At 45.5% G+C, this 14422-nt stretch overlaps 1 protein-coding gene across 1 annotated transcript in view; it reads right to left on the bottom strand.

The window, feature by feature from the left end:
- SEC24D (SEC24 homolog D, COPII coat complex component) overlaps positions 1-14422 on the bottom strand; it is a 119882-nt gene that overhangs the window by 21022 nt on the left and 84438 nt on the right. The window contains 3 exon segments of the mRNA XM_043969482.1: positions 1149-1245; positions 2904-3074; positions 4701-4817. Coding sequence (XP_043825417.1) covers positions 1149-1245; positions 2904-3074; positions 4701-4817 — 385 coding nt within the window.

The following is a 14422-nucleotide window of genomic DNA, read 5'->3' as shown; positions in this document are numbered from 1 at the left end:
GGGCAGCTAGGTGGTGCAGTGGACAAAGCACTGGCCCTGGATTTGGGAGGACCTGAGTTCAAATCTGACCTCAGACACTTGACACTTACTAGCTGTGTGACCCTGGACAAGTCACTTAACCCTCACTGCCCCAACAACAACAACAAAAAGCAGATTCCGTGTGTAGTGGAGAGACAGATTTGGAGAGGGAGTCCATGCCTTAGCATCTTGCCTCTGCGGCTTGTTAACTCGGCAATCGTGGCACACCATTTCCACCCCCTGGAGAGGGGAATTTCCTCATTTGCCCAAAGAGGGGGGTTGGCCTAGCATCATAGGAACATAGATTTACTGTTAGAAGGGACCTTAGAGGACACAGAGCCCAACTCCCTCATTTCACAGATGGGAAAACTGAGGCATAACAGACATATAGCAGTTGAATCACCAAAGACCATAACTCTGAAGACTCTTCTTTCTAGAGCTCATTACTTGTTAGTTCAAATCTATTTCTTATTCCTTTTTGTCTTATTATTATTGTTTTTATTATTATCTAATAATAGCCAGCATGTCTAGAGTGCTTTAAGGCTGGCAAAGCACTTGACAAATATTATCTTGTGTCATCCTCACACCAACTCTGGGATTTGGTGCTATTATTATCCCCATTTTCCAGGCAAGAAAACTGAGGTCGACAGAGGTTCCTTGCCTTGCCCAGGGTCACACAGCTGGTAAGTGTTTGAGCAGGGATTTGAACCCAGGTCTTCCTGACTCTAAGTCCATTACTGCACACTGGTGAGATCCTCTTGAGCTTTAAATGCCATGATAAAGACATCTTTAAGTTAACTTTAGGAAGGAGAGGAAACAAAATGTGTCTTTTCTGACAGCTCCTTCCCTCATTCTTGTGTCAGAGAGACTCTGCCGTCACTGCAGAGGACTCAGTCAGCCTCGGTTGCATGGAATCGATTCTGCCAAATGAGATCACGGATTCCAAGGTCACTTCATCCAACTCTGTTCATTCACAGGGGACAAAGGGGAAGCCAGAGCAGGTCGGCCACATGCTCCCTACAGGGACCCCATGTACTCAGATGATCTGGGACTCTCCCTGCAATTAGGGAGGCTCAGAGATCAGGCCGATGGACCCCGCCCCCCCCCCCATTTGGGATTCCCACGTTTACCTGTGCTGGTGCGCACCCTCATGATAGCATCGAATCCTGTCATTTTCTGGACGTCATTCCTGAGGTCGTTTAAAAACGCCTGGCTGTCCAAGTGCTTCTGAAAAGAGCATTCTGCCCGTCAGTGTCCACCCAAGGGTAGGAAATGCACAAGAAAAGAGACCCCACCAGAAACACATGGAGGTTACACTACTCCAGGGAGGGAGGGGTCAGAATGGGGGCCATGATTCCCATCTTGCAGGTGGAGAAACTAAGAGACGAAACAATTAACTTCCACAGATCTTAGAATGTTTGTACTGTTCGAGGTCGTCTGGTCCAATCACCTTATTTTACAGAGAAGGAAACTGAGGCTTGGTGCTGAAAACCCAAGCTCCTTAAAAGGCAGGGAATGCTTCTTGTTATATCTTTTTCTCTCTAGTATTTAGCATAGGACCTTGTATACAGTAGGTATCGAATAGAATCATAGAGTTAGACGTGAAAGGGACCTCAGAAGCCATCTAGTCAAGCCCCCTCATTCTTTTTTTTTTTTTTTTTGGGTGGGACAATGAATGTTAAGTGACTTGCCCAGGGTCACACAGCTAGTAAGTATCAAATGTCTGAGGCTGGATTTGAACTCAGGTCCTCCTGAATCCAGGGCCAGTGCTTTATCCACTGCACCACCTAGCTGCCTCCCCATTCTCAACTAAACCCAAAAGAGTTTAAAAAACAGAAGTATAAGATGTCAAAAAATAGATGTCATCAGGAAAATGTGGGATAGGAAAAGAAGATGGGCTGATCATGTAGTAAGGGCAGGGGAGTATGCATGGATGGCCAGAGGGTTCTGTTGATGCCCTCATGGTATCAAGAGAAATGAAGGAAGGCCTCCAGGACCTTGGGACGGGTGCTGTGGCAAACTATGGTGAACCAATGGGAGGACTCGGCCAAGTGTCCTTCAGCCTTAAAGGCCGTGAGCGCGTCCAGGTGTGAATGGTGATCTCTATGTTTGGAGCAAATATCCCCATCAATGAAATCGCAGGTACATTAGGACATGGGCTTTTCTATCGCCCAAAGTATCGGTTGTGAAATCAAAATTAGATAACTAATAGTTACCTCACTAAAGCCAACGTTCATATTTTAGCCAGTGGGTTTGTGGTCGGAGGACCTGAGGTCAGTCCTGCCTCTGCCCTTTCCCTACTACTTGTGAGACTTTGGATGAGTCATGTGCATTGAGAGATCTGAAGGACTTCGAATAAGTCAGTCCAATGCCCTGATTTTACAGATGAGGAAACTGAGACAGAGATAGAGTGGTTTTCCTGGGGCCAGAGAGAGCGATGATGCAAAATTCAAATTCAGGGTCTCTGATGCTGCTTGACCTCTCTGTCTGTCTGTTTTTCTCTGTCTCTGTTTCCATCTCTGTCTCTGTCTCTCTCTCTCACTATTTGCAACGTCAGGAAGCTGGTTTTGACAAACTCTGTGGCCAAAAGGACACAACGTGTGCCCAATATTCCAGGGTCTGGGCACTGGCCCTGGAGTCAGAGGACTTAGTTCTGAAATCCAGTTGTGCTGCTTATCTCCTGTGCGATTCCAGACCACTCCCTTGACCTCTCTGGGCCTCATTGTCCTCTCTGGAGTAGAGGGCTCTGGGAACCTGTCTGTGTGTTTCTGGCTTGGTCTCCACCTCAGGTTTGTGTTCTGTCCACAAGAGGGCAGAGCTTGCAAACCTATGAGAGGACGCAGATGTGGCCCTTGGAACCATCTGGTTGACGTTGGGTTGACTACCTGGAAATTGTTGTATTTATACAGCGTGCCTCCTGTCTGCAGGATCACCAGGCCCATCGAGGCTACATCCACGTACTGATTGGGGAAGAGGAAGAGGTTCACACAGCAGCCATTTGCCACACAGTCCTTGGCCAGGCTTTCATAAATGTTTGTCTGCGGCTGGAAAAGTGTCTGAAGGCAGAGACGAAAAAGAACACACACACACACACACACACACACACACACACACACACACACACACAGAGACGTTCACAAGTAATTCTTCTTTTGTCCCTGGGCGCCCCCCATCCCCCGGCTTCTTCCAAGTCCCAGCTCAAACCCCACCTTCCCCAGTCCCCTGAATTCTGCAGCCTTCCCTCTGCTCCTTTGGCTTCAATTTAGCCTGACTATAACCTACTGTACACACAGTCTTGCATGTTGCCTCCTCCAACTATTCCCCTGGAGAGCAGGGACTGGTTTTTGTCTTTCTTTGTACCCCACCCTACCCACCCCCCAGGCACTTAGCACAGGACCTGCATGTAGAAGGTGCTCAATAAATGCTTGTTGACGTAAATTTAAAAGTAGCTGGAAAATAAATTAGATCATGGGTTCATAGTTTGAGAGCCACAAAGGGCCCCCAGGCCAACCTAGACCAATCTTTTCATTTGACAGGGGGAGAAAATGAGGCCAAGGTTCATGCCCCGTGCGGGGAGAGGAGCCGGTCTGCTTCCCATCTTAGTGAGTGGAGCAGCTAAGACTGGTGGGTACTTCTCTCCCCAGGAGGGAAGGCACGAGGCTCAGGTGCCTGGGCCTCAGTTTCTACATCTCAAAGGGCCTTTCTGGCTCTCCAAGCTATGGCCTCATCCGCTTGCTAACAGGCATGCCCAGGACCTGAGGATTTGGGGAGCCATCTAAGAAGGCCTAGGGATCCTCTGGCTCTGCCTCTTTCTAGCCCTAGCCTCTGAAGGAAATGGAGCTGTGTGAGTCAGCCATTTCTGTCCCCTTCCCCATTAGCACAGGTCTACAACGTCCCCATTATTACAGGTCTACACTGTCCCCATTATTACAGGTCTACACTGTCCCCATTATTACAGGTCTATACCATCCCCATTACTACTGGTCTACACCATTCCCATTAGACCATGCCCATACCATTCTCATTATGCAATCTTCTTTCCTCTTCTCTACAATGTGATCCATACAGAAAGTTTTGTGATAACTTAGACCTCTGTTGTTGTCTGAATGCAAATGTTTTCATTTTCAAAACTTCCTTGCCTTGATAAATATTCCCTAATGGGAACAACTATCCATTAACAAGTATCAACATCCCAACGAAACAAAACAAGTGGTTCTAGGAAAATGACAAAATGATAACTGGGAACTCTCCGCAGAACGAAATGATTGTGGGTCCAGCCAAGGGCAGGAGCGGCGGTCCGGTGTAGTGCAGCGGTGGCCCTACATCATCCAGGAGGGATTTGGTGACAAGTACGAATTACTCCCAGCACTGGAGGAAGGACATTGAAACCTTCTGACCTGTGACCTTCCCAAGCACCACCTTGGGGCCCTGGCCCAGGAGGATTATTTGGACAAAGGTTCTGATGTGGAGCCAAGAGAATTAACTGTGTTTACACTAGAATCGAGGTGCAATGCTCCAGTTAGTTACCACTTGGGGAACAAAGCCGCCTTTGAGAATCTGAGGCTGGGAATACAACCTGCCCTATCCCCACCCCCCTTTTCGGTTTAGGGGTAAAGAATGTTCCTGCCTCTTTAAAGAATGGAGGAATGTGGAGCCCACCAAAGCTGCCGCAGGTGAAATACCTTTTCTTTGTCCGTGTTGATCAGTTTTCGGTCATCTCGGTTCTTCAGTTTGCCTGGGGCCTCAGCAGTTGGCAACGAAGAGTGAAAGATGTACAGTTTCCCTGGACAGTCTGCTGCCTAGTACAAAGAATATACCTCCATTATGGCGTGCTTCCTTAGAAACCTTTGGGATTAACATTCATGTCTGCAGTTCTACAAATTTGGGGAGTTCAGGGGGCAGCTAGATGGCACAGTGGTAAAGCACTGGCCCTGGATTCAGGAGTACCTGAGTTCAAATCTGGCCTCAGACACTTGACACTTACTAGCTGTGTGACCCTGGGCAAGTCACTTAACCCTCATTGCCCTGCAAAAAAAAAATTGGGGAGCTCCACAGGGGTTTAATTACTATTAATTCTTCAATTCCAAATCACGGATTAAACACCTGTAATGTGCAGGGAGGGTGGCTAGGTGGCACAGTGGATAGGGCACTGGCCCTGATATCAGGAGAACCTGAGTTCAAATCCAACTTTAGACACGTATAAGTTGTGTGACCCTGGGCAAGCCACTTAACCCTGTTTGACTCAGTTCCTCAACTGTAAAGTGAGCCAGAGAAGCAAACGGTAAACGGCTCTACTTATTTTTGCCAAGAAAAACCCAAATGGGGTCATGGGGAGTCAGACATGACTAAAATAACTCAACAACAACAAATGTGCAGGGTACAGCTCTAGGTACTAGAGAATAGAGATTAATAAGGACACATCCTCTCCCCACAGGGAGGTTACAATCTATCAGAAAGAGAGGCTGTTTGTGGCCCAAAGCATTGCCAGAAAAGGAAGTCCCTGCAAATGTGCTATTTCTATATAGGAGCATAGATCTAGAAGGGGAAGGCACTCCAGACAGACATCATCTCCTCACTGCAAAGTTTCAAAGATCTAGACATTCATGTATGGGGGCCCTCTCCCTGGACAAAGACCACACACAGCCTCTAACAACTTGGAGCAAGTCCCTCTCAACTCACCTGCAAATAAATCACTGAATCCCTGGAGACCTCAGTTTTTTTATCTATAAAATGGTGGTATTGGACTAGATGGTCCCTGAGGTCCCTCACATCTGAAGCTCTATGATAATTTGACCTTACTGGGTAGTATTTATTATAGGGATTTCTTGTGGCCTCAAAGAGAAACTCAACCAACCCCATTAGGCTAACTTTCTGAGGAAGAGCTTTTCTGCATCTTGCCAGGTTGGTACACTAGACATGGAATTGCTTTGCTGGGTCCACACCCAATAGCAGGAATTATTTTGCTGACACAATCTGGAACAATTCCAAGTTACCTCTACACCAAGAGGAGGCATCAGGGTAAGGTTTTCATACGATCATAGGGTTTTAATGTAGGAAGGGCCCCTGGATTTCATGTGGTCCAACCCCTTCATTGTAGACACCAGGAGGTCACCAAAGTCATGCAAAGCAGAGCTGGATTCTGATCTCAGATCATCTGCCTCCAAGCTCTGTTCTACTTCCTGTTCTCCTGTGCTTTAGTGGAAGACCAGCCATAAATACTTGGGCATGCCAGTGGGCTTGGGATGTCTCAGATGTGGCCACTCCCTCCCGTGGTACACATCACAAGCCCTTCACACCTCCTCCTCATGATACTTGGCCATGTGTCCCTCCCTCAGTCTTCCATATAGTAACCACCTAACATGAGAGAGGCCTTTCTCTGCGTCATTTTTGCATCCCATGGGTACCAGGGCAGCACTGGGGCTGCTCGCCGGCTGGCTAGTCCTTGTCCCTGACCTCCAGACCAACCCATCTCCTTTTTTTTGTTTTCCTTTTTTCCAGGGCAATGAAAGTTAAGTGATTTGCCCAGGGTCGCACAACTACTAAGTGTCAAGTGTCTAAGGCCGGATTTGAACTCAGGTCCTCCTGCATGCAGGGCCAGTGCTTTATCCACTGTGCTACCTAGCTGCCCCGCCCCACCCCCCATCTCCTTTTCTGAGAAGACATTTCCTGGATAATATCCCTTGTGTCACCTTTGCACAAAGGCTGACTTTGGAAATTTGTGGCCACTGACTTACTTTCATACTTTGTTACACAGAAATAATTCAACCAATAAGCATTTATTAAATGTCTACTTTGTGTCAGCCACTCGGGATGCAGAGACAAAAATGAAACAATCTTTATCCTCAAAGAATTTATATTTTTGGAGGGAGTGTTGATGCAACATACACACAGAAAAGTAATACACATACAAAGTCCAGACAAGGTCGTTCAGGGAGGGGAGGACCCTAACAACTGGGGGAGGATCAGTTCAGAATCAGCTTTCAGAAGGAGAAATCCCATTGGACAGTTAGGTGGTGCAGCACATAGAGTCAAGGAGACTCATGTTCCTGAATTCGAATCTGGCCTTAGACTGGGTGACACTTGGCATTTCCCTTGACTTCAAGTCACTTAAGTGACTTCATGCAACCCTGTTGGCCTCAGTTTCCTCATGTGTAAAATGAGCTGGAGAAGGAAATAGCAAACCACTCCAGGGCCTTTGGGAAGAAAACCCCAAATGGGGCCATGAAGAGTCAGACATGACTGAAATGACTGAATAACAACAAGGATTCCATTAGGCAGAGGGGAGGAGGAGAGTACACTCCAGCCACTGAGATAGCAGATGGAATGTTGTGGAAGGGGCACAACAAGGAAGCCTCTCTGACTAGTGAGGGAGATACAACACACCTGGCAAAGCAGGCTGGAGATGGGCAGCAGAAGAGAGGAGTTTGTATTTCCTCTGGGAGGCAAGAAGGGCCAACTAGAGCTTCATGATCAGGGAAGTAGCTGCTGGTGTAGTAGGAATAGAAACTTGGCAGAGAAGAAAAGGGCTGAGATGAAGCCAAGGGTGTGATTCTGGGCAACTGGAAGAAAGATGGTGCCCTTTCCAGAAGTAGGGGACTTATAGAAGAGGCATGGCAATTTGGGGGAAAGTCAATGAGTTTTGTTTCAAACATGCTGAGTTTGAGAGGACTCTTGTTGGAGATGCCTAATAGAAAACCAGAGGGATAGGGAAAGTTTAGGAGAGAGACCAGAGTTGGATATATTTATCTGGGTAGCTATGATATTTAAACTCATTAGAACTGGTCAGAGAGACAGAGAGATAGATATGGACAGAGACACAGACAGACACACTGACAGACACACACAGAAAGGAGAAAGAAAGACAGAGAGAGACAAAGACAGAGATAGACAGAGAGACGCAGAAGAGAGAGAGAGAGACAGAGATAGAGAGACAGAACAAGACAGAAAGAGAGACAGAGAAAGAGAGATTATGAAAACCCAGTGAGGAGCAGGTATCTAGGAGGGAATGGTGATAAACAATGTCAAATGCTGCAGAGAACTAGGATGATAAGGTCTGAGAAAATATCATTGGGTTTTGTAATTAAGATGTTGGTAACTTTGCAGAGAGAAGTTTCAACTGAATGATGAGGGTAGAAGCTGGACTGCAAGTGGGTGAGAAGTAACAGAAAAGGAAATAGAGTCAATGCATGCAGACAGCTTTTTTCTAGGAGATGGCTTTGAAAAGGAGGAGAGATATTGGATGATACTTTGAAGGGATGGGAGAACCAAATGAAGGTTAGGGATGGGGGAGGCTTTGTACTGTTTGTAGAAACCAGTAAAGAGAAAGAGATTAAAGATGGAAGGGTTTGGTTGGTGCCAAAGGTCATCTGCCAGAAGAGATAGGAAGGGGTATCAATTAGAAGGCTGGGTGTTAGTGAGGAGAAGGGTCATCTCTGCATTAGAGACTGAAATAAGAGAGGAGACAATGAAGGCTGATGCTGAAGTGACTTGGGACATAGGGTTGGAGAGAAGATGCTTGCGCCAGATGACCACGATTTTAACATTAATTTCAGAACAGTTTAACTGAGTTAAGTTTACTCATCTGTGTTCTGAGACTCATTTTTCCCCATCAGGAATTTGAGGTGAAAGCCACAGATCAAGTCTTTTCTTTTCTTTTTTTATTTTAAAAGTTAAGGCTTGGGGGCAGCTAGGTGGCACAGTGGATAGAGCACCAGCCCTGGAGTCAGGAGTACCTGAGTTCAAATCCGGCCTCAGACACTTAACACTTACTAGCTGTATGACCCTGGGCAAGTCACTTAACCCCAATTGCCTAACTAAAAAAAAAAAGTTAAGGCTTTATGAGGAGGACTACAGACAAACATTTAAGGCACATAAGTATTTTCAAATCGCTATTAAAATCCAACATATAAAAACTAGTTCCTTCCCTCATCCTTACTTCTCCTCCAAAATATGGCAGATTTTGTTTGTAATGATATTAAATATAAAAAGAAAAAACCCCAAACTGAAAAATTTCATGAGCACTTGGTACAATTTTGCACAGAAATCCCCTTTTCTGCATTAAGCACCACTGGTACCAGTCAGCCAGGAGTCCTGTCTCAACTCTCCTTTCTTATCTCCCACCTCTGCAGTGCCACAGTCGATCAAATCTTTTCTGAGCAGGGGAGCCAAGAAATGTCAGGCTGACAGCACTTTAGGGTTGTAGATCAAGAGATGAACGGGATCTAGCTTAACACCTTCATTTTACAGAGGAGGAAATGGAGACCCTGCAAGGGTTAGTGAATGTCCAAGTTGACATAGGTAGTCATCCTCAGAGGTGGGAGGTTGTGGACAAAGGAGGGATGTTGATATCCATTGGTGATATCATCAGACTGCTCCATCCACACTTGCTCTTTGGTAGGCCTGTACCTGGGCATCACAACAACTCTGCTGCTTCCCAAATGAGTGTTGCATCTCTGTTGCTTCCATCGTCTCATTCCCTCTTAGGCTTCTCAGTTCTTTACTTCGTGATTCACTCTCATTGTCTTTGCTGGGCATTGCTCCCTGAGACCAGTTTCTGGGCTTCACCTCTTTGGGGTCCATCTGCCAGGGTATGGGAGACTACAAAACTATCCATGATTAAGGGTAGGCTAGAATTCTTTGGCGAAAACTTTGATATACCAGTTAACAGAATCCAGGCAGATGCCCCTAAGCTAAGATTTAGTCTTTTCTCCTTAACCCTGCATCTCTACCCTGAGATTCCCAGACAAATAGCTGATTTAGGGTTAGAAATTCCTAACTTCCACTCTGGTTTGCCATGCAAATGAATCCGAGCCAGGCTCTCCATTCACCTGGCCTTAATTAGGCCTTTATTATGCATTGGTAAAGCAAGTTGTCTTCTCTGGGAATTCTCTACATCAACAAAATTATTTGTTTCTCACCATCCCCCTTCCCTTCAAACAGAAAGTTAAGTACGCATTCTAGAGAATTTAGAGAGAAGTTCCTTTAGCCTGCAAAAAATGTGGCATGTTTTAGGCATAAGTACTGAAGTAATTTATTGTTAAACTTTTGGTAAGCTCTTGCCTGGGATTTTATCTTCACCTATTGTAGTGCAGGGAGTCAAATATGGCTAACTTGGAAGATCTGTTTTTTGCAGAAAGTAAGTGGAAGTGCTGTTTCTTACTCATGGCAGGGTCCGATTTTGAAAGAGGGATTGGAGAAGATGTGAAGAAATAAGGCGCCTCTTAGAACTGCTGGATTCTGGGAGCATGGAAGCATTTACAACAGGACCCCCCTTGGTGAATTTCAGAGACTCCCAGAGAAAACGTGCACAAGAGGTTTGCCAGAGTTCCTCTTTATCTTTCTGACAAGCCCATTTGGATGTGGATTCTGTTTGTTTCCACCCCATCTGCTGGGCCTGGGTAGTTTATTACTTCTGATGATTGCAGAGAGATTTTCCTTGGCAGTCATCAAAGAGCCAGCAAAGATATCATTCCCATGGGGGAGGAACGTTTCCAAATAACTGCCGTCGGTTCCTCCAGGAGAATAACTTCACTTTTATATTCTTCCATTTGGGTTCCTTGGCCTTCAGCCCTGGGCTTATTTATTAATGATTCCTTTACCAGACCCATAGCTGCCATTTTCAAGGGCATGCCTCTGCTCCTTTTTTTTTTTTTTAAATAGATGAAACAAATGGGCAGCTTTCCCATAGTTATCTGCTTTCCTTTCAAATTCTTCTAAGTGTCAGCTTGTATCTTTAAGGTAGTTTCAGTTGATTTTGGGTGGAGGGATACTCTCTCACAAATCCTCTGACCAAAGCCCTCCTCTGATGCCTCCTTGTGATATGGAAGGGACCCTGTGTTCTGGAAAGCTCTAGGAGAAAATCACAAGCTTTGGCAAGCTCTCCAGGGCAAGAGACCCTTTGACAGCAATCCCAGGAAGAGACTCTGGGGGTCAGCCATGAAGGAACCAGTCTAGCTAGGCATGGAGAGAGAGCCACACCAGCAAGATGGCCACAGAGAGAGTGGATTGTTTAGCCACAGTAGCTCTTGAGGACTATCTACATCTGGGTACAGAGGGGTTGCAGCCTGTATTGGGAGAGGGGGTACCCATGTGAATAAAATCACAAACCCATAAAGTGGAGAAGAAAGCATTTTGCAAGGCATTTATCAGAGGCCCAGAGAAGTTAAGAGACTTGCCCAGGGTCACACTGCCAGTAAATGTATGAGCAGGTAGAATTTGAACTCAGGTTTCCTGACTTCAAGTCTGGGACCCTGTCCACTACAACAAGTGGTCAGAGTTGATAAAAAGGGACACAAATTGCCAGTGTAATTTTGTACTGCTTCTGAATGCAGGATTCAATGCAGTTGGTTCCACTTTTCCCAGGATGGGGAGAGTAGACAGTGGGCAGGGGGATATTTTCTAGTTATCTTAGAATAGTCCCTCCTCATACCATGGCCAGAACTAGGACTCTTTTCATGTCGTGTCTGGGGACCTCATGTGGAAGAAGGATTTTATTTGTTCTTCTTGACCCCATATAGCAGAACTAGGAGCAAAGGGTGAAGTCGCACAGAGGTGAATTTAGTCTTGGCATCAGGAAAATCTCCCTTAGGAAGTAGAATGGGCTGTATCTAGAGGTGCTGGGTTCTCCTATCTTAGAGGTGCTCAAGCAAAGATGGGAGGACCCCTTTCTGGGTCTGGTGTGGAGAGTATCCTGCTTCTGATAAGGGTTGGACAAGAAGGCCAACAGGACCCTTCCAACATTCAGATTTTGTGATCTACTAAGTCAGAGAAGTGATCTCCATTCACATTGGAAGAGGGAGTTCCCGCTCCCAGAATTCCCCACAATGACAAAATCACAGATCTTTCCTGTTGTTTTATGGTCATGGATCTAGAGAGGAGCCTCAAGGGTCATCTGGTCTAGATTCCTCATTTGACACAGGAACAAACTGAGCCATGGAGAGGGGATGTGCCTTGCTATGCTTGACACAGCCTTTTAGAAAATGGCTCTCTGGGCCTTGGAGATAATTGGTTCATGTTGATTGATTCACAAGGGCTCCTGGCTTGTGACAGTGAGCTTCAAGGTCCCACTTGGGTCACTTTGCCCTCTTCAGGACCCTTTTTCCTTCACATTAAGAGAGCTCCATTTGCCAATAAAACACTTCAAATCTACCCCTGATATCCTTGTGGGTAACAAGAAGCTCTGGAGCTGATGAGCAGGATGCCATCAGAAGGACTTATGAAAAATGCAATCCATCTATGGAGAAAGAACTGATGGTATCTGAATACAGATTGAAGTATATATTTTTTGTTAGTTCCTCTTTCTAAAGTTTTTTTTGTCTGTTTTCCTTCACAACCTGACTAATGTGGAAATGTTTTTCGTGACTACACATGTATAACTTATATTGAATTGCTTGAGTTTTTAAGGGGGGGTGGGGAGGGAGGGAGGAAAAGAACTTGGAACACAAAGTTTTAAAAATTGATGTGAAAATTTCTTTATACATGTAACAGGGAAAATTCTAAATAAATAAACAAACAAACAAATAAATAAGTAAATAAAAAAAGAAGCTCTGGAGCTGAAGTTTAAATAATTTGGCCACATAATGAGAAGATGGGACTCATTGGAAAAGATTGAAAGCAAAAGGAAAAGGGAATGGCAGAGCATGAGATGAATAGATAGTGTCATGGAAGCAATGAACATGAGCTTGGATGGACTTCAAGTGATAGTGGAGGATAGAAGGGTCTGATATGGTGTCCTGTGGTCCATGGGGTCATGAAGAGTTGGACATGAATGAACAATAACTGGATCATTTAACATTTAAAGGCATTTCCCATATAAGGCTGGGAGAGGAAGGGAAGAGAATAGGGAATACTGGTGAATTTGACATCCAAGGGACTGAGTTTGAATTCTGACTCTACTATTTATTAGCTGTGTCAGGAAGATGTAGAAGATAGAGAGCTGAAGTGGTCTTCGGGAACATCTAGGTTCAAATACTAGTGGTGACCATTTCTAGCTGTGTGACCTGGCACAAGTCACTTCATCTCTCTGAATCTCAGTTTCCTGTTTTGTAAAATGAGGGTGGCAATACTTGTCCTATCAGCCTCGAAGGGCTGTTGGGAGATTCATATGAGCTCATTTATGTAAAGCACTTTATGGACTTTTAAACTATAAATGTCAATTATTATTATTGTTGTTCTGTCACTGTCCTGGGGAAGCCTATTGTCTCCCTTCTATTTTCTCACCTAAAATTAGATTAGGAGTTATTTATATGGGGATCATGGACCCCGAAGGGCTCCCTAGGTAGATTTCTGTGGGAGGTGTCCATGAACATGGATCAGAATGATTATATTTTTATTTTCAGTCACTTCTAACTGAAGTTTAGTATTTCCATCAATGATGAATGCTAAATTATTCTGAGGAAGGGGTCCACAGGCTTCACCAGATTGCCAAAGGGGTCCATGACAAACAAAGGGCTGAGAACACTGAGATTAGATGATCGCTAAGGTTCTTGGGAGGCACATGCCCAGGGGCTCCTGTTAACCAGGGGAAACGAGGTAAGCTGGGGGCCCACTCGTGATTTAGAACCAGAGGAGTCTTTGGAGCTCATCTAGGTCTATGACCTCACTTTACAGAGATGGAAACAAGCTAAGTGACTTCACTGGGACAAGACAACAAGAAGCAGAGGGACACTTCCTTCACTGTCTTTGTACCTCAGTGCCTGGACCATAGTAATTACTTAATAAATGCTTGTTTACTGAGTGGTTGCAACTTGAACCCAACAGATCCAAGGCCATCATTGTTATCATCATCATCTTCTCCTTCTTCTCCTTTTCCTTCTCCTCCTCCTCTTCCTCCTCCTCCTCCTCCTTCTCCTTCTTTTCCTTCTCCTCCTCCTCCTCTTCCTCCTCCTCCTCCTCCTCCTTCTCCTTCTTCTCCTTTTCCTTTTTTGGGGGTGGGTGGGACAATGAGGGTTAAGTGACTTGCCCAGGGTCACACAGATACTGTCAAGTGTCTGAGGCTGGATTTGAACTCAGGTCCTCCTGAATCCAGGGCTGGTGCTTTATCTACTGTGCCACCCAGCTGCCCCCATTCAAGGCTTTCTCCATCACACTAAGCTACCTCTCTTTCCGGGCAGAGAATTTCCCTTTTTATAGCCCAGTGGTCCAAGGGTCCAAGATAGGCTTGAGCATTGAAAGGTAGAATAGTCATGACATGTGGCCCCACATGGCACTAGCGGAAGCAGCAGAAGACGAGTCATTCAAGCCTGGTTGTAAGCTGTGCTTTCCATTGAAGCTACGAGTTCCAGGTGGTGAGTGACTGTTCTTTTGAATAGACTTAGGAGGATTATCCGTATTTCTTCTCCCCTATTTCCTTGTCTTTGATTTTATTAATTTCACCTTTGCTGTTTACCTTACTCTTGTTAAAGCT

The sequence above is a fragment of the Dromiciops gliroides genome, chromosome 6 (genome assembly GCF_019393635.1).
Source record: "Dromiciops gliroides isolate mDroGli1 chromosome 6, mDroGli1.pri, whole genome shotgun sequence".
NCBI classification, from domain to species: domain Eukaryota; kingdom Metazoa; phylum Chordata; class Mammalia; order Microbiotheria; family Microbiotheriidae; genus Dromiciops; species Dromiciops gliroides.
The sequence above is the reverse complement of the archived record's forward strand: the minus strand, read 5'-3'. Positions and strand labels throughout refer to the sequence as shown.